The sequence below is a fragment of the Clytia hemisphaerica genome, unplaced genomic scaffold (assembly GCF_902728285.1).
Source record: "Clytia hemisphaerica strain Z4C2 unplaced genomic scaffold, Clytia hemisphaerica genome assembly, whole genome shotgun sequence".
NCBI classification, from domain to species: Eukaryota; Metazoa; Cnidaria; class Hydrozoa; order Leptothecata; family Clytiidae; genus Clytia; species Clytia hemisphaerica.
The window spans coordinates 893,185-916,951 of NW_027103938.1; the positions used below are offsets into that span (position 1 = coordinate 893,185).

Genomic DNA, 23,767 nt, shown 5'->3' on the forward strand with positions numbered 1-23,767 from the left:
ATTTTTTTCTTTGAAATATCAAGTTTCAATTCAAGGGGATAATATGTATCATGTTACTTCTGGTTGAGATAGCTTTCCATAGCTTTTCAAACAACAAAGTCTGAAAGTATGACTACCCCTGAAAAAGATGTTGAAAATCAAGATGAAGATGGAAAGAAACAGCAGAAGGCTGAGAAGGCGAACCCAGGTGATCAGGAAAAAATGAAGTAAGTACCCACATTGAGTAGTTCAGAAAACGAAAGTGAACAGTCCAGTCCAGAAAATTAAAAATGGCGTCAAAATTTTTTTTGTTAAAAATACGGTTCAGAACAGAAAACAAAACGTCTTAAGTGTCAGTAATTACTTAAGATATTTTGTAATCAGATTGAAATAATTAGCGATTATATACCTGCAAACATTAAAGGCTGTGTATTCACTGGGTATGTATATAAGTTTATTTACTTCAAATTATAAAATCTTGATGATTTTTTAGAGACTTCTTGCTTCTTCTTGTATTGTTTGCTCTTTTATACCCTTCAGCAACTTGTTTCAGCTCCTTCTTGTTAGTTGCTTGGTCTAATCTCTACAAGCTGTTCCAACTGAATCACATATTGGTCTGTCTCCCCTGTCTTTTTTTTATGCAAGAAATATGTTTTGAGCCAGTTAAGTTCCATGCATTTGCCATCCAATACAATAGGACCTATTTCTATTTCTATTTGGTTGAGTTGCAGGAGGCTTTAGAGGCCTATTCTTGCAACTATAGACGCTTACTAATGAGCGTCCCGTCAACACCTTGAACTGACTACCCAATTCCCCTCACATGGCATGGGTTGACCCGGGCGAAAAAATGTTCACTTGCCAAGTGAACTGCCGTGAGTGGGAATCGAACCCTGGCCGCCTGCACAGAAGCCAAGGTCGACTACCACTATACTACGGCACCCTTAACCTTTTCACCTGTAGCTGTACCTTTCAAGAGCAGCCATCAGCTAGGAAGTATGAAATATCTGTTCTTGAGGTCCCTTTCTCCTGGAAAAAATTATCTCTTCTGTATCCTGGGCTCTCCTGGATTATATCATATCTGTTCTGGCTGGGGAAAAATTGGACTCCTGGAAAATGTATCTGTTCTCTAGAAATATTATGCTCCTGGAAAAATATAACAGCTTTTCTCTAAGAAAGTTAAAATGCTCCTAGAAAATGAGACCTTTTAAGAGAATCATGAAGGTCCCTAGAAAAAAAATCTGGCATCTGGTTGTGTTTTTCACAATTTAGCTCCTGGATTTTTTGAACAGATTGTCCGCTCGAAAATTGTATGTGTTTTTCCTTAAAATGTGCTCCTGGATTTTAAGAACAGATGTTTCTAAGGCTACCTTTGGATTTTACCTGGCAGTTACATCAATATGCCAAAAACATTTTGTTCAACCACCTTCAGTCTAGAAGAATGTTAATTCTTCTTTCAGAAAAAACACTATACCGTCAACTGCTCCAACTTGGGACAAGTGTACGCAGCATGAGACTTGTCGATATCTGGCCTGTATTTTCACTTACTGTTAAATCTCTTTGACAACAAATTTGTTTTGATTACTCCACCAAGTTTATCAATCATATTTCTGTCATAACATGTCACGATTACTTTCACTGATAGCATGCCCTTTTTAACTTTTGTTTTCATTTAAAATGACCGGACGCCGAATGGAGAATTAGAGAACGCCCACCGCCTATCCGCCTACCACCCGATGAGATTAACAAATAGCAAGTGTGTAACTTGCCACGCGAGTGACGTCAAACGCTCACATTTGCATGTTTTTTTTCCACTACGGATTTTTTTTCATATTTCGATTTAAAAGCCGGCAGGTCCAAAATGCATAAAACATAATGCATATGCATAATGCATAATGCATAATATTTGAAAAATGTCAATTTTAGACGCTATAATAAGGAGAATTTGAAAGATAATACCTTCAACAAAACAAATATACCACTTTCTGCTAGGAAATAAAGGTGTAAACTTGAATTTTGGATGGTGAAATCCCATGTGAATGCTTTTTGTTAGATAAGCCAATATCCAGCCAATATAAATTGAAGAGCTTCATGCCAAAGCTAGATCTAAGAAAATAAACTTCGAATTTTTTCTTTTTCGAATGTTTACAGTGAGTGGTCCTAAATCCAACAGCCCTGCCTAAATCCGACGTGGTCTTTCAAAGATGCAAACTAAAATAAAAAAAACCTTTTGCTGTGACGCAGCGAAAATACCAAAGTGTCAACTAAACTGGGAAATTTGATACAGTAAACCAGTTCAACCAAATAATTAACAATAATTGCTTCTTATACGAAACATAATTTTTTTTGCAATATGTCAAACATCATAAATGACAATAAAAGGTAATTACATTCAGACTTTTACAACTCACACTTTTTAATTACATTATTGACATTTTGACATTATAGCCATCTTGTTAGATGTTTTGAATTTGTTTTGAGAATTCTTGCAATAGTTTATTGTTCAACTTGGAGAAGGAGTGTTTGTAAACATAGAATTTTTTTTTCATAACCTTTATTTGGGGGGGGGGTATGTGTTTACCTTTTTTTTGAGAAGAAGGCTGGAAGGGGGAAACCTTTCTGATCTGTTGCATCTTCTTATTATTTATGCTGACAGAAAACCCCTTGTTGTTATGATTCGAATGTTTCTTTCGTTTGGATTCGAAAAGTAAATATCATGTCTGGGGAAATCCCTCTGATTGGAATGTTTACTTAAGAAACTCTTCTAAAGAGGTTTTGCGGTTTTAGCCTCTACAAAGGAGAGTTTTAGAAAATATAAAATCGTTCTGTAAATTACACAATACCATTATGCATTGTGCAATATGCATTATGTTTTGTGCATTTTGTACCTGCCGATTTAAAAGCCTACTTGGTGTGAAAGAGAAATCTTGTATTGAACTCAAATCAAATGACTTTGGAGGTTTGGTGAAATGGTGGTGGAATGGCCGTCCCATGTTGCGTAAGATAGTTCCAAGTTGGAGCAGTTGACGGTATTTTGTTTACCTTTATTCTTGCAGTATCCCAACATCCAAGTTCTCAAACATCACAAGCCGAATGAAATTACTTTCAATTTCCCTTAAAAATTATGCGATGAAAAATCCGGGGGTCGAAGAATGAAGACTTTCTTTTCTGCACAAGTTATCTTTGCTTGTAATGAATTATTACTTTTCAAGATATTTGTTAAATATAATTTTTGATTATAAAAATATTTTATATTGTATTTTAATTTTGAAAAAGTTGATTCTACTTAGTTCTTTGTTTTCATGTCCAACCCGTATGTATTTGTTTATGTTTGATTTTTTATTTCGAAGACCAGCCTACAGCTATGTCGAAATAACAAGATGCATGTCGATATTGGACAATTCTACGGTATCAGTTTGGGAAATTGTATAGAATCACAGCGCTGCGAAATTCCACAACTTTGTTGTTGTCAAATTCTGCAACGTTGTCAAATACTGCAGCTTTTCAGCTTCAAAATTTGATAACAACGCTTGTCTTTTTTTAACCATCAAGAACAGAGTCTTTTATAACCAACAAGAACAGAGTCACAAAAGGTGATGTTGATGATGAACGGGGTTTAAAATCATCATGTGCATTTTTTAGACCAATCCAAAAGTAAACTTTTCACCTTAGGATTTCTCAATTTCTTACCTATGGATTTTTCACAATCATCCTTGCCAGTACAGTAATGCTTCTTTAAACAAGTGATACTTTTATGGACCTACCTGGTTATGTATCTAACACATATATAATTGATATCTAAGTGACGTGACCATTAAACAATCATTCAGAACATAAACAGTGACGATCTATTAAAATTAGTCGTTTGTTACTATAAAAAAAACGTTTAGAAACCAAAATTTCATGCTCTTGAAATATTCTCTCATATTAAAGACTTCGTGAGCAAAAAAAACTTTTATCTCATCAAAAAAATTGAGTAATTTGGCTAAGAACATTGATGTATGCTTATTAATAGTGACTCTTATAGATAAAGATGCGTTTTTTGAGCTGAAAAATTCGTTTTTTACAAAAATGCTTGAGCCATCTTTTACCTACTTTCATGCAAAAAATCAGAAAAAATTAATGATCCAATTTTTCACAAAGTACAAAAAACCTGTTTTTTAGCCGTTTTTTGGCCCAAATTTGCCCAAGAAAATTTTTTTTCGAAAATCGGGCTCCGTCACATTTTGGGCACCACCATTTTGCACCTTTGGACCAAAAATCAAAAGATTCCTATGATTCAATCCTGAGAAAAGTTGGTAACAGACGAACGAACGAACGAACGAACACAGGTTAATTTATAGGACCTCCACCCCACCGGGGTAGGTCCAAAAAATAGCCAATTCAAAAATTCAAAAGAGAGAGATTTTGCCTGATTTTGCCTGATTTTGCTTCAAGATTTAAAAAAAATTGCTTGTGGGAATATTTAAGATGAATGAAAAGACATTACATTTGAAACAAGTATATTGAAATATAATAGCCTTGTCATGAAAAATTGAAAAAAACTCCACATATTAAGCACAATACTCCAAACTTCTAGGGGAAGCTGCCCATAAAGCCATCGACAGATTTAAAAATGAATTACGTGTTACGATTAGGAACCTTGTATCGATCATTTTGTCGGAGTATGAAAACCGCTGCCCACTTAGACGTGAAGATTTTAAGATAAGAAACTTTCAATGATAATGTGATGCAACTTTCAATGTTAACAAAATGCCAGCTCAAAAATGTATCCTTATGAAATTAATGTACTCTCTTCTACTCTAACATCAGTTGAAACTGTCAAATAGCATTTTAACTAAGATTTCTCGCAAAATTAAGTTTTTCAAAATCAACGGACCAGCCTCTTTCTGTTCTTATAAAGTTATAAATTAATGTTTTTTGCTTCCAATGATGGTACATCAAAGAAAAGCCGCTTTGAATAGATTTATAAAAGATTTCAACGACCATTTTAGGTCATTACCGAGACGTTTTCTTTCCATCTGTATCTTTATTACCTTCATGATAAAATAGAACTCGTGTAGCAGTGGGTGGGGTTTCATTCTCAGAAAGGTTTCATCAGTTCCTTTGTATTTTCATTTTGTTAACTTTCCAGTCGATATTAATCCATTTCCTACTTTAAAAATCTAAATATGGCACAAAGCTTTTTGAATACTTATAGTGGCAATAGAAAGAAATATTGACAGCAATGCTTGTTGCTCCTAAGCAATGCTTGTTGCTCCTATGAATAGAATCAGAAAGAATTTCATTTCTTTTCATTCAGAAAATGTTTATTTTAGTTTAATGTTTTTTATAAAATCTTGAAATAACTTTAGTATTGACTAAGCATAATTTCAAATGAGCCTCAGTTTACAAAATTTCAGATAATAATTTACTGTATACTGTCAATATGTAAATCATCATTATGTAATACGTCATTACAAAAGCATAGCATGAGCGTATTTGAGGCTTAAAAATTATTTAGCTAGTCATAATGAGGGTCGTGAAAATTTGGGACAAGATGGAGTTTTTACCAGCTCTAATGTGATTTGGTTGGTCGTTAGCTTGTAATAAAAACAATCTTATTACTTTTTCTATAGAACGCGTCATTTCTATTACTTTATTACTTCAAATGACCAATTAGTTAAGTATCTTATAAAAACTCCAGCTCATCCCGAAAATTTACTATATGCAACTCTACATTATTATGTATTACATATAATTTTATATTTTCCAAAGAAAAATGTTGATTTTATAAATTCGAATGCAATGAAAAATCGTCTGGAAAATGTTTTTGTATAGCATTGCATTTATGCGTATTGTTAATGCCTATAATACATCTCACCAGTTTTCACTTCATTTTTTTAAGCTTGCACTTGACAGCTCTACATTTCGAGTTCACGATTTCATTAAGTTCTCCCTTCTCTTGAAGTTTTTCAAATTCATCTTTATACAAGGTTTTTGCACTGTTCATGATCACTTTCAATCGATTAGGTGACAAAGCAGAACTATTAATCTCGGCTTTTTGGTAGGTCCGTCTACTAGCATTAACTCTTCTACTGGCTAGCTCTTCTGATGTGTATGATTTTGCAAGTTGTTGACGTATGAAAATGGCGCATCCGTTACGCATACATCTTCCTCTTTTTGTTTCTTGTCCCCTTAACTTTGCATTTCTTTTACTTTGATTTGATTGTTGATAGCTTCGATTTCTATTTAATTGGTTGATAGAGTCCTCAGGTTGTTTTGTCAGCAGCATCATTTGAGGATTTGGCTGAACGATTCCATCTTGGCTTGGAGGGATCTCCTTTTTAATGTTGTAAACTGATCCGATCTGAATGTTTAACGGTTGATCGATCTCTGGCTGTACGATTTCGATATTTTCACTGTGGCTTTGGTGATTTGAGAATTGCGGCCAGAGACTTGATGGGGAAAGTAGACTCGGTGCAATATTATAGTCGTCTAACTCTCTCCTTGTGGGCGAGTCTTCATAACTACTCGATCGTTGATTGTGATGGTTAGACACCTGCTGGTTTAAACCATCCACCACCTCTCTACTAAAGCTATCAAATTTGCTTTCCAAAGAGCTGACATGGCTTTTCAAACCTTTCAACTCAGTGACAACGGTAGATAAAATGGCATATACGTTCGAATCTTCGGTTTGCGTGCCAGCCTCTCGTAGCACCAATTTCGGTGGACTGCACGTTGCTGGAGAGTTTTGTCGCAATGCTTCAATCGTTCCCAATCTCTCTGGTAGATGTTTCAAAACTTCCATCAAGTTTTCCATAACTTGCACTCCTTTGTTAAAGTTCTCTTCGGAAGCTGACATTTTAATGACCTAATAAAATAGAAGATTTAATATATAAGTTTAGGTTTCAAAAATAGATTGGTTGCTAGACAGTCGGCAGCATAATATCGAAATCGCAAGAACTGCCATCACAGGAATGATGTATTTCCCGAAAGCCCAAAACAGCCCAAAAAGGAAATAATTTCCCTATTTTTTGGCCGCCACCCACCAATTTTTTGTACTCTGTTCTGGAAGTATGTGCCGAATCAGGAAGAAAATATAGAAAAGATGGAATTAAAAAAAGGTGGTTAACCGGTGAATTTCCTTACTAACCGGGGAATGTTACTTCTCTTCGGGAAATATTTCCCCTTCAAGGCAATACTTGTCATTTCGATATAGTGCTGTCGACTGTATGAAGCATATAGGACCATATAGAGTACATTCTAAGCCCATGTAGAGATTCTACAATTATAAATGAAAGATTCCCCCACTCTTGAGTTCAGTTCTAGCAACGACTTACAAATATTTGTAAGTCCTTTGATTCTAGTGAAAAGATTTCTAAACACACACTTAGTGTAAATTATTTCTCTTGCCACACGATTCTCTATTTCGTTCATCTCTTTCTTTCATCGCTTTATGTATATTTTCACGATTTCTGTGTTTTAAATTCGATTTTTTGAGCGCATTTGCTGCAACGTGTATTTATCGTTTAACATAGTAAGAAATCTATTATGCATTATTACAAAAACTCTCTTTCTCTTTTATCTTACGCTTTTGCACAAAGCATGGGAAATACGAAGTATAGTATTATAACATTATCCATAGTAACAATCTTAAAACGAATTATCTTAAAATAACTTTTATCGTTTTTCGTTCAGTTCGTATCTATTACTTTCTTTCCCTCTTCAAATAGCTTCAAATACTCTTATTACAATCGTATTACTCCATATAACCGTTCTCCTCTCTCATCTTTCAATAAAGACATTTCAAGAGATTATTCATATGTACGTAAGAAAGACATGTTCACTAACGTAAAAATCGTAAGTTGCTAGATACACTTAAAACATACCTATTCAAATTCAAAAACTCATCCAAACTTGTTAAAATAAAGTTTTTTTCTATATGCGTCCTTCTCTTCGTATCAGTTGCATTCATAAACTATATTCAATTTTTCGAAAGCTTTCAATTGTATTTGATTGACTGTAAACGTTCATTTAATTGTCGCTCGTTAAAAGCACTAGTGAAACGATTTTTCCATTGTTATGTCACAGGATATGAAAATACGAATAATGCTTAACGAAATTGCTGTTGTGATTTGAGGGATTTTTTCTTAATTTGACCGCTTTGTCTTTTGGGCTTTGATTGACGTGTCAGCTCAGTTTAAAACAATTTAGAAAGCTTTTGTTTTTTTATATGTCTGATCTCGAGATGCTTAAAATCATCATGGGTCTCTGGGTGTATTTGCACTGTTGCTTGAAAGTTGCTTGAAATATGTATGGGAACAAAGAAGTGCACGATCTTCTCCTGCTTCTCCTTTGTCTCTTATCTAACTTCACACGATCGCGTGATCGTATCTCAAGCAAACTTCAAGTCAAAACCATTAATGATCTTGTTTTAACCATTTAAGTGCCAATGTTGTATATATCAGACATGGGCTATGTAGGAGGGCGAAGCTTTTTTAGTCTAACTCGTAGGAATTGGATTGGGCTTTCTGGTCAAGCAAAAAAAAACTCAAAAGTGAGTCTTTTCAGCGAGATATTGAGCTAAAAAGTCAAAAAATTGAAAAAATTTGACAAAAATCCACATTTTAAAGATTTTGACCGTTTTTTGACCATTTTTGGTCAACTAGTGATCCAAGAACTTCCAAATTTGGCCCTGATATACTTGATTCTGTCCTTCAGCGAATTGTTTTACCACTAGGCACCTTTATATTATTCAGGCAGGTCCGCGCAGGTCCATGGTTTTGACTGCTTTAATTTCCCTTACCTACCCCCTCCTTATCCGCCGCCCACCCTGCCTTTCCTAAATCGAGACTCTAAGCTATCCAACGAACTATAAACAAGCTTCTAACTCCTTCTAGATCCGGAGATATAAGCCTTTAAAGTTTTAAAGTTAATGATTTTATTTAAAAACTTAGAAAAACATTACCGTGACACTTAAAGGGTTAATGGTAAAAAAAAACTTTGTGAGCGTTTACAGTAACACTGGAAGGCTTTGTTAATTAAGGAGGTCATCGACCCATATAATATCAGTCTGTCTTTTTTCTGGTCAAATTTTCATTTTTTGGTTAAAACTCAAATATAACCTATTCACAACAACTTCCCAAAGTTTCAGGTCATAAAAAGAAGAGGAAGGTTAAAAATTTTAGTTATAAAGATACTTACCTAGACAGAAATTGGTCTCCGCCCGTTTGCGCCCGTATTTCCGCCCAGAGATAAAACAGCTATAATTCTGCTTCTAGCGCTTCAAGCTGCTTGAAGTTTTTTACGGGACGTCTTAAAGTCGCAAAGATTCTCTATGCTAAGTTCAAAAGTCGCTTACGCGTACCGCGATCGAGTTATAAACATTGTAAATATTCACCGCCCTTGAAATCATTTGAGAGGTGGGTTGACTGAGAGTAACCTCTGTGCTTTATGTGTTTCTATGTGTTTATTTCCTGTTTTGAGTGGCATTTTAAAGCTCATTTATACTTAAAAGAGGTCTTTAATACTCCAAGGAACCATGCTTCTTAATATTATATGAGATTTATTCTGAATTGAGTTTATAATAACCTCCAAAGATAAGCACAAGGTACGTAAATAATTTTCTTTGTTTTTTGTATTTTCATCACCATTATTCTTATGAGATTCTTTTAAACACCCATTTATAGTGAGTAAGCATGTATGAGATATGTTTGCATATGTATTTGAAGTTTGATGAGGATGATTTGCTACAATTTTGGATCATTTTGGTTCATTTTGGTTCATTTCGGTTCATTTCGGTTCATTTCGGAAAACTGTTTAAAAGTGAAAGTGAAAGTACAAAATTATATGTGGACGTAGCTTACACAAAACACTGGGAATTTCAAGGCAGCATTTGGACAAATACAGTTGACTTTTTGTTCTCTTTCTCTTGGATAGATTCAAATCATTATTGAAGTGAACAAAGCACAAATTTTTGCTCCTTGTACCCTTTTAAACTGTTTTGCGGCAATTCTTGCGCAACTGCAGGCAATTTTGAGGATGCACCTCAGATTGCTTAAATCGGCCAAAATGTCCCAGTTGAGTCAGTTTAACCAATTATTCTATTGAAATGATTTAAAGTATTTGTAAATTAACTAAAATTAGCAAAAGAAACTACGTATAAAGCTATTTTCCTTATTGGAACAGTGATTTCTAACTTTACCGCATGTTTTCTCACAATGTCGAATTTGGTAAAAATTGGCGGTTGCAACATTTTTTCTCAAGATAGGTTGGGAGTTAGAAGTTGAAACTTGGCAGGATTGCTCCTTGGATGAAAGTCTATGAAATGGATGAAAATTTTTTTTCCCTTAGCAACCGTTGCCATGGTAACTAGGGAAAACATGATTTTCTAGTTTCCATAGCAACCGTTGCTATGCAGAAAAAAAATTTTCATTCATTTCATAGAGTTTCATCCAAGTAACAATCCTGCCAAGTTTCAACTTCTAATTCTAAAGCTAACTTGAGAAAAAATGTCGCAAAGTTTCTATTTTTCCGGGTTGCCGGGGCCGTAGCCCCTAGCAACGGGGTGCCATTTTGAAAAAAATTGTCGGAATTTTTTATTTACAGTATATACTATCAATTTGGACCAAAAAAACTTTAAATAACTTTGCAGAACAGTGTTTTTCAAAAAAGGGTCTCTAAGGGTCGATGACCTCCTTAAATTGGTAGCGTAAAATCATTTATGTTTTTTTCTATAAAAAAACTTTTTTGTAAATAGATTTTTACGAATTGCATTCATTGTTGCTTTAATCGATTTTCGCACATTATCGCACGGTACTGAGTACAATATGGGATATATTTTTTGAGTTTCAGGATTTTTAAATGTTTTAGGCGAGGAAAATATTGAAAACTCTGAACGAGAAAAATATAACCCATTGTATTTTACGAGTAAAAGACAAATCAAGACCATTTTTAATTTACATTCAACATCTTGAAAAAAGTCACTTGTCATTTGAAGGAATAAACGTCTTTAACATTGAAACAGTCATACTTACGACTATTTAGCATTTTTGAGTGTAGGTCATTTAATTGCACCCATGTTCTTTAATAGGCGTTATGCAATAAACGTTACAACAGTTAGCCTTGGATAATTATTATCAAAGTAATCATTTAACATTATTTTTATCTTTAAGATTGGAGTCCGAAATGACACGGAAAACAGATTATGCAAGCATTCAAGACACCACATGTTGTAAAATCGAAGACCTCGTCGAAGACAACATCACCACTTGTTATGGTTACAAACGGAATTGTGGCAAGACATTTCTTTATATACTAGGAGTCATCCTAACCGCTGGATTCTTATGGTTGGTCACCTACTGGAAACCTGACTGGAAATTATACCTGACTCATTCGAAATGTTCGTTATCGATTGCTCAACGTGTCTTGTTGGTTGATCAGTTTGGTACGATCTTCGTGGAACCCGTTTTCTCAAGACAATTTCCGAAAGAGGCTTTACCTTTCCGATCGAACTCCACAAGTTACTTAAGCGATACACAAAACAAGACATACACTTATTTCATGTACCGACGTTTGAAATATTACTTCGACGAGTTTTCAGAAAGGTATAAAGAAGCGGAAAGTGTGGACGATAACGCATCCATACACGACTTGTACCAATTCAATTCTTCCAATAATGAAATACAAAATAGACAGGATTTAATCAAATGGTTTGGACCTAATATCATCGATATCAAAGTCACACCATACATCACACTGTTCTTTCAAGAGTGTGCCGACCCCTTTTACATCTTCCAAGCTCTAAGTTGTTTGTTGTGGTTCATGGACGATTACTATTATTACGCTTCTGCGATCGTCTTCATCTCGCTTACTTCGATCATCATAAGTATGTATCAAACACGACAGCATTTGGTCACCCTTCATAACATGATCTCCAAATCCTCAGAGGTGACGGTGCTAGACGCCAACGGGCAAGAGATATCCATTCATTCCAAAGACTTGGTACCGGGAGATATTTTAGTCATTCCGAAAGAGGGGTGTATGCTTTTATGTGATGCTACCTTGATCAGTGGCACTGCCATTGTGAATGAAAGTATGCTGACAGGGGAAAGTGTCCCTGTAACTAAAACATCATTGAACAAACCTCTCTCCAAAGAAGAAAGTCCTATCTACAATTCATTACGGTTTAAAAGAAACACTTTGTTTTGCGGGACACAAGTTTTGCAAACGAGATATTTTGGCAATGAAAAGGTTTTAGCAGTGGTCGTCAAAACTGGTTTCACTACCATGAAGGGAGGTTTGATAAGATCTATTTTGTATCCAAAACCCGTTGATTTTAAATTCATCTCTGACGCTATGAAGTTTGTAGGAGTACTAGCCTCCTTTGCTGCAGTGGGACTTATATATACTTTAGTTATTTTTTATTACCATGGGGCGACAGTAGGACAGATGTTCAAGAAAGCGTTAGATGTGATTACAATTGCGGTACCACCCGCACTGCCGGCTGCAATGAGTGTTGGAACAGTCTATGCGTTACATCGTCTCAAAAAGAAAGACATTTTCTGTATCAGTCCATCGCGAATCAATATCAGTGGACATTTGAATTTATTTTGCTTTGATAAAACAGGAACTTTGACAGAGGATGGTTTAGACTTTTGCGGGATTATTCCGGTGTGTGGCAACGACTTTAACCATTTACAAGAATCAGTATCTCAGGATTCACAAGATAAGTTTACTATAGGAATGGCATGTTGTCATTCGTTGACTATTATCGATGGTCATATTACTGGCGATCCTTTGGACTTGAAAATGTTTGAAGCAACAGTGTGGGATTTAGAAGAGTCCGGGGGAGTGGAAACGGAACGGTATGGGAGTATGGTACCGACTATCGTTCGTCCGAAACTGTCAGCCGTCGACTCGGTTCGAATGAAATATTTAGATGACAAATCGTTACCTTTAGAAGTAGCCATCTTAAAGCAGTTCACCTTTAGTTCCGAGCTTCAACGCATGAGTGTGGTTGTTCGTAAGTTGGGAGCACCAAACATGGAAATCTACGCCAAAGGTTCACCTGAAATGATCGCCTCGTTAAGTACAAAAGAATCACTCCCTGACAACTTCGAAGAATGCTTAATGACTTACACAAGGCAAGGGTATCGCGTCCTTGCACTAGCACATAAATCACTTCCGAAGTCAGTTCATTGGCATAAAATTCAACATTACGTACGTGGACAAGCAGAATCAGATTTAACTTTCCTTGGCTTCATCGTCATGAAGAATCTTTTAAAACCTGTCACCACAAGTGTCATCAATCAATTGGAAACGGCCAACATTCGAACTGTCATGGTCACTGGAGACAATGTTTTAACAGCTGTCAGTGTGGCCAGGGAATGTAACATGGTCAGAGCACACGAGAAGATCGTCTCCATAACACAGTGTGATGGGAATAAGCTTCAATACAATATTGTCGGTGAACTAGATGCCCTTGAGGAGGAAGAAAAGAACAAACCTATCCTATTCGAGAAAATGAAATCCGATTTCGAAAAATATTCAGGAACAGACTACCATTTTGCAGTGACTGGGAAAGTATTCGCGCATATCTATGATGAAGAGCCAGTACTCTTCGAACGTCTTCTGGTTCGTGGCACAATCTTTGCCAGAATGCTACCTGATCAGAAAACATTACTTGTTGATAGTCTACAAAGCCTTGGTTACAGTGTTGGTAAGTCCTTATAGTTGGGTTTATTTTATAGCTGTCCTTTTGTTTAAGATCGATCGCCCGCAGTCATTGTATTACACACACCTCCCGAATGGGCAGAATGCTTCCAGAGCCCTTCGAAAAGGAAAGGGAAGACGAGAGCTCATTTTGTAGGATAGTTAGTTTATTATTACAGTTGACGCTCTCTAATTCGACGTTCTACTATTCGATACGCTCCCTTATTCGATGAAATTTAAAGTCCCCGTCAAAAAGAAACTCTCATAAATGACGCTCCCTTATTCGATAAGCTCCCTTATTCGAAGGAAATCCACTTCCCCTTGAAGATCGAAATAGAGAGCATAGTTATTTGTTAGGAGCAAGCAGGTATTTTCATGAATTCTTCTAATTTCAGGCATGTGTGGTGATGGAGCTAACGATTGTGGTGCGTTGAAACGAGCGAACGCTGGAATTTCTCTCTCCGAAACGGAAGCATCAGTCGCATCTCCTTTCACGTCAAAAACACCAAACATTAGTTGTGTGGTGGACGTCATTAAGGAAGGGCGGTGCGCCCTCGTCACTTCTTTCAATATCTTCAAATACATGGCGTTGTACAGTATGATTCAATACACTTCCGTTCTCATCATGTATTGGGTGGGAGTCAATATGGGCGATTTTCAGTACCTCTACATTGACCTCTTCACCATTATGCCGTTCGCTATCACCATGAGTCGTACGGAACCCAGCGGTGTGTTAGTGGCTTTGCGTCCACTTGGAAGGCTCGTTCATCCATACGTTCTTTTTTCGATCGTCATTCAAATTGCCATACAAACCTCATTTCAAGTCGCTTCTTATTTTTTCGTTCAAACCTTACCTTATTATCAACCAATGAGTGCTTTCAAGAATCAGACACATGATTCAGACGGTTATCTTTTGGCGTACGAAAACACTATTTTGTTCACGTTGACGTGTTATCAATATATCTTTGTTGCGCTCGTTTTCTCCGTCGGTAAACCATTCCGTAAGCCCTTCTATACCAACATCCTATTGTTGTTGTCTGGTTTAGTGTTATTGGGCTTCACCACCTTCCTTGCAACTGGCCCACCCAAAGAAGTTCGAGATTTATTCAGTCTTCTACAGATGAAACCGGAAGGCTCTTATTATTACGTATTCTTTGGTTTGATAGCTGGTAATTTGTTGGTGTCTGTTTTTGTGGAATATGTTCTCATGGAAACTGACATCATGAAAGATTGGTTAAACTATGAAGATAAAAAACAGTTAACAAAGTACCAACAAATTCAAAAGGAAATTTTTCATGATGATACTTGGTACAAAAGTTTGGGCGTTTGACATAAACTTCATACTGATAGATTTTTTGAATTCAAATTAGAGAGCCCCGACCCCCCCCCTCCCGTCAGGTGGCAAATATCGAAGCAGAAACACAGTCTGCAATACATTTTTTTAAATCTAAACCCGTCTTCGTTCCTTTTGAGGGGATCGCGCTAAGCCTATGAAAGTTTATTCAGGACGAAAATAACTGATTTGATTGAAAGAGATTTTTTTGACTGTGAAATTTTAAAAATATTTTTATCGACTATCGACTTTGAATATACTAACGACATATATTTTGTAGTTTAGATTTGTGATTTTTCTATAATTATGAGCTCATTCTAGAGCAATAATGTGTTTTTTAGATTATCTTCTATATCGTGGTACACGTTTTTTTTTTTTATAAGAACGTCAAAAATTTTCGAAGCCTTCGGATGTTCTTAGTTTTTTGGATTTGAAGCCTAAAAATGTTCTTAAAATGTTCTTATTTTCAGCATTTTTTGAGCATTTTGATGTAATTTCTTAAGAAAATGCATGTTTTTAAGTCTCCAAAGCCTTAGAATGTTCTTAGAATGTTCTTAAATTTTTGGGCCTCGAAGCCTTATGTTCTTATATAGTTTGTTCTTATAAAAAAAAAAACGTGTAATGGGGTTTCTTTTACCGAATCATTCGAGTTTCCTTATTGTGACTGATTCTACTGATGCTTGAATTCTTGAATTTGAAAAGATTCCTTTGAATGTATCAAGCTTTTGAAGCAATTTTCTAATTGATTTTCACATTTGAAGAATGAAATATCATCACCTTTGATGTACGTGTAAAATAATCCGTGTGATTCCATTCAATTTATCTGACATAAAATCACTCTCACAGACTTGAGACAAACCGATAGAGGTTGTTTGTAGTCTATACACTTCCTAGTTTAGTAAATTAAGTAAATTATATAAATTTTATAGCACACATAATATACTTTTTAAAATTATATCTATGAAAATTTTATACGTATTTTATCAGATTTTAGTTTCATTTTGCATTGATTGCCTGATCTGGTCTGCTTTGTTTCTTCCTTTCTAATGAATGTTCCCGAATTGCGTTAATTTCAATTTTCTCTAATACAAGTTGTACGCATTATTCTGTTGGAAATTACGCATTAAAAAGTTATCCTACTACCTAGCGACGAAATCTATAAATCGACTGAAATTGTTACCGTGATCAAATCTTTTGGAAGGGATAATCAGAATTCCAAACCTTTCCTACAATTATACGACGATTGGTATTTATTTTACTAGAAGAAATTACAAAACGTATATCGGGATGAGTTTTCGACATGGTATGAGTGTCGATGACATCACATTGTCGCATATCGAAAAAGCGCACCAAAACATGAAAGACCTATCGAGCACACTCTTTATAGAGACACCATTGGTCCATGGAATGGAGAATCGTTTACGTGGAGAAATTCCCAACGTTGATTCGTTGTCGCTGAAATTGGAATGTTTGCAAAGCACAGGTTGGTATGGGAGAGCTCTCGAAGTGTTTTGAAAGTTTTCCATTCGTCAGGTGGCTCGTCTAGCTCAAGATTTTAATAAGAATTACATAATAGAAGTACTACCTTATCGGGGAAAAAATGTCGGGGGAAAGTGACGAAAATGCCTGAAATGACGAAATTTATCCCCGACGAGAAAAAACAACCGACTAAATAAAACTCCGACATTTTTTTCCCCGATAAGGTATGTCTAAAAAAAATATAGGGGAAATCTGAAAAACGCCGTTTTAAGATTTTTCCTGGTGGTATTGTTGCGAGCTTCCGATGTACGATGCTAGTTATGTCTCATTCTTTTCTTTCTCTTCTCTATTTTCAAGAAAGGCTCTTTCAAAATCCGTGGTGTGGTCAATCAATTTCTCAACCTACGTGACAAAGATCGACAAAAGAAGAGAACCTTGGTCACCATGTCTGCTGGCAATTATGGGAAAGCTTTTGCGTTCGTTTCGAATCAAGAACACATGCCAGGTGTTGTGTACATGCCCAACGAAGCACCAAAGGATCGTCAAACAACAATTGAGGTTTGTCCACAGGGTCAAAATACTTGAAAGTAAAAACGTTGGGCTTTGCAATGCTCCCCGCGTGTGATTGAGGAGGTCTCTGAAATTTCGACTAATATCCAAAGGGATGCTTCAACAATTGAAGAAAAAAATTTTTAAACAAAAACTAAACTAAAATTTCTACATAAAAAGTAACCGCCTATTGCTGTAAAATAGCAAATTCTGTATTATAGTCACCAAGTAACTCAATTTTTGCTTTTCGATTAATGAAAATGACTTTCGCTTTCAGTCTTACGGTTGTACAGTGAATCGTTCACCAGTCCAACAACTCGTGGAAAATGTAAACAATGAAATTGAACGAACCGATGGAATGTATTTTCATTCTTATGATGACCCTTTCCTTATACTTGGAAACGCCAGGTTGGTCTTCTTTCTTTTCTTTTGTTCTCTTGTCCGAAGGTTATTGCTCACTTAACTACGTCTTTGTCATTTGCATTTCATTATCAAAATCAGCTACAATTTTAAATCTTTAACTCCTGCGCTTTTTACGTTACTTTACTGGGATCAATTTTCGCGGGGATTAAATTTGCGGTTGGGCTCATCCAAGAAATTTCGCGGGGACTTAAAATTGCGGATATGGCATTAAAATCAGAGACAATATTTTCATGATTGTGTCTTTACTGCCAAACTATACATACTGGTTGTCGAAATACGCATTAATAGCGCTTCTTTGATGTCAGTTGAAATTTTTAAAGTAACTGTCTGAAATATTTTGAGTTTTGTTCAAAAAAGTTTCGCGGATAAGACCTTATTAAATTTCCATTGGGACTCATTTTCGATGATGACACCCAGATCCATGAAATCTATAATCCCCGCCAAAATTTATCCTATTAAAGTAGCCTCTGACGTTCCTTTTGTGTTTGACGTGGGCTGGCTTAAAAGACAAAAATGTGTTTCAATAAAATCTTCAACAGCTTACTTAGCAACCAAATCGAGCCTAGGATGTCACAAGTGTTGCCGTTGTGTAAGAACCATATTAGCGATTGCCTAAAATCAAAATAAGGACCTCATTAAACAAGGGTCAGGAACAAAAGGAGCTGAAGACGTTTCAAAAATGAGATGGAGAAATCAGTCAAATTAAATTGAAAGTTCCAGATTATTGTAGTCGATGTTTGGAAAACTCGCTTTCACTCTAAAACCCTGTGATGATACCATACATATGGAGACATTTATATTTTTTACTCTCTCTCTCTCTCTCTCTCTATTTTCTCTTACAGTGCAGGTATGGAATTGATGGCACAGACTTCGCGACAACAGCAACCAGATATCGTATTGGTGTGCTGTGGAGGTGGTGGTCTTTGTGCTGGTGTGGCTGCCGCTCTCAAACTATCTGATGGTTGGCAAAATACAAGAATTTATGGTGTCGAAGCAGAGAATGGTGGGTCATGCAAGCTTGCGAAATATAGAATTGTGGATTCTTTTTATGATTTTTAGGAGTTGTTCTAACAGAAGGTACCTCACACTCTTGCCGTAACGAGGAACCACCTTCTAAGATTTGAGAACTTTTCTGTATTCTTCATAGTAGAGTATCGACCGTGTTTTTTTTATTTCCAGTGCCGAAAATGTACGAAGCGTTGAAAGCTGATGGCCCAGTGTTATTCAATCGAAAGCCAACCATCGCGACGGGTCTCGCCCCTCCTACCGCTGGTATGTAATATGGTATTCTAATCTCTGTCGAAATCAATGTGTATTTTCAATACGACAATGACTAGTTTTTGAGTGCTGCACTAGGGAAATAATACCAAGACAAAAAAAAGCACGATTCCGTGTAAATTGTGTAAAATCGTGTAAAAAAACACGAAATTCTCAGTCGGTTGGTTAAATTTCCCATTCAGTTGGTTAAATTTCCCATTCTGTGAACATGTCAACACTGAAAACCGACAGTCAGTTCTTGTTATTTCATTCTCAGGTGAGATGACTTACAAGATGATCAAGAAATACACTGAAGGGATTCTCCTTGTCTCTGAAGATGAACTCAAAAGGTATCCCTCATAATTCATATTGTAGGTTTTTCTCAATTGAAAGTGAAAGTTAATATGTAGTATGTTCAGACTGTATTTGATTAGGCGAGACCAATTTGATTAGTTGTTTTACGGGCCCGACCGACCCTGAAATTCCAAAAGTCGAAATAAAAATAAAATTTATTTGGTAGTAGCAGTGGGCTATAGAGACCTTTTTTTTCAAAATTAAGTTTGCATAATTTTTTTTGGTTGGTTGGGACCCAAATAACATAAATCTAAGATATTTTTGGATATTTCCAAAAAATGGCGGTTCTCCGCCCTTTTTTATGCCCAAAATGGGCCATTTTCGGGCCATTTTGCTTGGAAAAAAAATCTAAAACCTGCTGTGTTGGTGCTACAACCATCAAATTAGGCTCAAAATGATCCTTGGAAAAAAGAAGGATTAGAATGTAACAATTATATACCTCTGCCATATATATAAACTTAAAAAATTAGGTTTTTCGGCCAAAATTGACCAAAATTGCGAAAAAACAGGGTTTTGCCTGGAAAAAATTCTAAAATCTGTTCTGTTTGTGCTACAAGCCTCAAATTAGGGTCAAAATATTCCTTGGAAAAAAGTAGGATTAGGATGTAACAATTATATACTTCTACCATATATGAAAACTTCAAAAAATTTGGATATTGGGCCAAAATTGACCGAAACTGGGGAAAAAAGGGTTTGCCTGGGAAAAAAATCTAAAATCTGTTCTGTTGGTGCTATGAACCTCAAATTATGCTTAAAATATTCCTTGGAGGAAAGTAGGATTAGAATGTAACAAATACATACCTCTACCATATATATAAATTTAAAAAATTAAGTATTTAGGCCGAGATAGACCAAAACCGGGAAGAAACTAGGATTTGCCTGGAAATAAAACCTAAAATCTGTTCTATTTGTGCTACAAACCTCAAATTAGGCTTAAAATGTTCCTTGGGAAAAAGTAGGAATCGAATGTAGCAATTACATACCTCTACTACATATATAAAATTCAAAAATTAGCTATTTAGGCCAAAATGGACCGACACCAGGAAAATGCTGGGTTTTGCCTGGAAATAAAACCTAAAATCTGCGCTGTTCGTGCTACAAACCTCAAACTAGGCTTAAAATGTTCCTTGGAAAAAAGCAGGATAAGAATGTAGCAATTATGTACCTCTTAACATGTATATAAAATTAAAAAAATTAGGTTTTCAGGTCAAAATGGACGGAAACCGGGAAGACACTGGGTTTTACCGGTTTCCGTCCATTTTGGCCTGAAAACCTTATTTTTTTAATTTTATATACATGTTAAGAGGTACATAATTGCTACATTCTTATCCTGCTTTTTTCGAAGGAACATTTTAAGCCTAGTTTGAGGTTTGTAGCACGAACAGCGCAGATTTTAGGTTTTATTTCCAGGCAAAACCCAGTTTCTTCCCGGTTTCGGTCTATCTCGGCCTAAATACTTAATTTTTTAAATTTATATATATGGTAGAGGTATATAATTGTTACATTCTAATCCTACTTTCCTCCAAGGAATATTTTAAGCATAATTTGAGGTTCATAGCACCAACAGAACAGATTTTAGATTTTTTTCCCAGGCAAACCCTTTTTTTCCCCAGTTTCGGTCAATTTTGGCCCAATTTCCAAATTTTTTGAAGTTTATATATATGGTAGAAGTATATAATTGTTACATCCTAATCCTACTTTTTTCCAAGGAATATTTTGACCCTAATTTGAGGCTTGTAGCACAAACAGAACAGATTTTAGAATTTTTTCCAGGCAAAATCCTGTTTTTTCGCAATTTTGGTCAATTTTGGCCGAAAAACCTAATTTTTTAAGTTTATATATATGGCAGAGGTATATAATTGTTACATTCTAATCCTTCTTTTTTCCAAGGATCATTTTGAGCCTAATTTGATGGTTGTAGCACCAACACAGCAGGTTTTAGATTTTTTTTCCAAGCAAAATGGCCCGAAAATGGCCCATTTTGGGCATAAAAAAGGGCGGAGAACCGCCATTTTTTGAAAATATCCAAAAATATCTTAGATCTATGTTATTTGGGTCCCAACCAACCAAAAAAAATTATGCAAACTTAATTTTGAAAAAAAAGGTCTCTATAGCCCACTGCTATTGGTAGTACATTTTTATTTTCATTGCTTTACTTACAGACTCCAAAATTTGCAAAATTTTGTTAGTTTTTCAAAAGTTTTGAGAAATTTATGTTCAGTTTTTCATTTCATCCATGAAATCGACCTTTACGTGCCTTTTTATTTTCTTTTGCACATTTTTGTCAAGATGTAGTAGTTTTTGCTGCCTTTTTAGGAGATTTTAAAGGTGAAATTCTATTTTTATTTTTATTTTTTCCCGACCGACCAACCCTCTTTTTTGGGTAGTGTGGCCCGTAAAACAACAAATTAAATTGGCCTCGCCTGAGAGAGTTTATTAATAACAAAAACTATACTATAAGTCGTCGAAACAAAGTAAAAAGAAGTGAAAGAAAACATCATCTTTTGGTTTTCTGGTCCATTGTGTAAGCATGGAATTATTATAGACACTGGAAAAACAATGAGCTGAATTTTGCCAATTTCTTGTGTACTAGCTATGTCCGCAGTAATGATATTATTGTTCACTCTCCTTCCCTCATTAAATGATTTTTCGAAGCATTTTTATTACATTTCTTATCGAAAATCACTCATCCAATTCCCAAAAGAGACTTAAAACTGTCCTGTCAGAGTCAGATTCTTCCACTTAATTGATAATTATAAGTCGTTATGACGTTTCAAGCTGTGAGAAAGATGCAAAAGACGTGTTGTGTATAAGAAATTTAATGTTGACACCGGAAATTTTCAAACTTCAACCTCAAAAAAACCACCTTGCCTCCACGTGCCTCCAAAGGATTTTCATACCACAGTGGAGCCAAGAGACTCAAGTCTTATTTATGTTAATTTCAGCTCTTCTGGGGACAGTCTTGGAAAGATATTTCCAATTGAAAATTTTGTTAAATTATAAGCATTTTGTCTGAATTTCTTGTCTAATGATGATTTTCTCACATTAGATTTCACAAATGTATCCAGCTTGGTATGCTAGCCTACTTTCAAACTTTTTTTTCTGCAAATGTACAAAAAGAAAGAGCTAGAGAACTTTTTAAACATAAGACTGATAAACGTTTTTTTAAATAAGACATCTTCGAGCCGCCATGACAGTTGTCCTTTGCGGACAAAGCTAGAACATCAATTGTTTTCTGAAACAATAGAAAGACAATACTTTGCTCTCCACCGTTTCATTCGATGTTTATCCAGAGTCTCTGTAATAAATCCATGGTGTAAGGGAGTTTTTATTGCGATTTAATTTATATCCATCCTCGTGCAAATGGTTAAGTTCGATCGATCTATAAGATAGATAAACCAATAATCCATGCATGTACGACCAATTCCATTTCCAAAAAATGATTCACAAGGAACAATTCAAGAGAAGAAGAGCATTTTTTACAAAATAATTCACATAGACAAGACCAGAAAGACTTGCTATTCAGGTGAATGCACTACTTCGTAAAACATTAACTATCTTTAGATAAAATACCTAGATTTTCTTACTTTATTGTTACACGCTCGTCGTCCTTTTTGTTTTGTCATTGTTACAAAACAGCATCAAGACATAAGTTGAATCGTTGCTTCCATCTCTCATTTTCACAGGGCAATGAAGACATTGTTTAGTCTTGGTTTGGTGGTTGAGCCGTCAGGTGCGGCTGCGTTCGCTGCACTGCAATCGAATAAAGTACCGGAAGCCGAAGGGAAAAAAGTGACGGTAATTGTGACCGGTGGAAATGTCACTCTTAAAGATCTGACTCAACACATTGGACTCTGAAAACATGAATCTTTTTAGTATGAATAGTTTTCAGGCCATCAGAAAATATATTCAATAAAATTTGTAATCCAGCTCCTTTTTTAATACTAGAGATCCATATATTATAGAAATACACCATTCACAGACAGATTTGATGTTAGTTCGTTTAAAGTTTCTCAGGCGATATCATTCGACTAATCAGATAGTTTAACGTTTCCCTGTCTACAATCTGCTGCCCCCTCGTTAAGAAGATAAAACAACTTGATCTCATTACTCAGAAGGCTCCAAATATGTCATTAAAGGTTAATTAGATGGTGATTTCTTTCGCAACTTTAAAATGCACTTTATACTTGAATAGGTTTACACGTTTTTTTTTTATAAGAACGTCAAAAATTTTCGAAGCCTTTTCTTAGTTTTTTGGAATTAAAGCCTAAAAATGTTCTTAAAATGCTCTTTATTTTCAGCATTTTTTGAGCATTTTGATGCAATTTCTTAAGAATATGCATGTTTTTAAGTCTCCAAAGCCTTAGAATGTTCTTAGAATGTTCTTAAACTTTTGGGCCTCGAAGCCTTATGTTCTTATATACATTGTTCTTATAAAAAAAACGTGTAATTGCTGCATGAAAAACGATTTGACTTTAAGAGGGCTGTACCGCATGATATATTAGTCTTGGTTTGGCTTGGTTTTGTGAGATAAAATTTCAATCAAGTTATGTGATCAGCTTTTAATTTAGATTGAAAGGTGACCTTTTTAAGGTGTGGTATTTACTATTCCTAAAAATTGCTAAAAATAGTCTGTCTTTTTAATTCCACCAGAATTACTTTACACGTTTATTTTTTATACAAACATCCAAAATACTCGAA

At 35.4% G+C, this 23,767-nt stretch overlaps 2 protein-coding genes across 3 annotated transcripts; both read left to right on the top strand.

Annotated features, from left to right (window-relative positions):
• The first annotated feature begins 89 nt into the window (after positions 1-89).
• Positions 90-15,194, top strand: LOC136809881 (polyamine-transporting ATPase 13A3-like). 2 transcript variants are annotated; one of them, XM_067066438.1, is made up of 3 exons: positions 90-206; positions 11,133-13,678; positions 14,067-15,194. In XM_067066438.1, exons 1-3 carry the CDS (start codon positions 109-111, stop codon positions 14,999-15,001), a joined length of 3,579 nt encoding a protein of 1,192 aa, XP_066922539.1. In that variant the 5' UTR covers positions 90-108; the 3' UTR covers positions 15,002-15,194. The 2 variants fall into 2 exon arrangements, with proteins under 2 accessions (XP_066922539.1, XP_066922540.1); XM_067066439.1 differs by lacking the exon at positions 90-206 and adding an exon at positions 226-419.
• A 1,072-nt stretch (positions 15,195-16,266) lies between these two features.
• Positions 16,267-23,053, top strand: LOC136809882 (L-threonine ammonia-lyase-like). The gene is made up of 7 exons (XM_067066441.1): positions 16,267-16,487; positions 16,845-17,041; positions 17,310-17,440; positions 18,298-18,458; positions 18,635-18,727; positions 18,990-19,062; positions 22,753-23,053. Exons 1-7 carry the CDS (start codon positions 16,292-16,294, stop codon positions 22,922-22,924), a joined length of 1,023 nt encoding a protein of 340 aa, XP_066922542.1. The 5' UTR covers positions 16,267-16,291; the 3' UTR covers positions 22,925-23,053.
• The last annotated feature ends 714 nt before the right edge of the window (positions 23,054-23,767 follow it).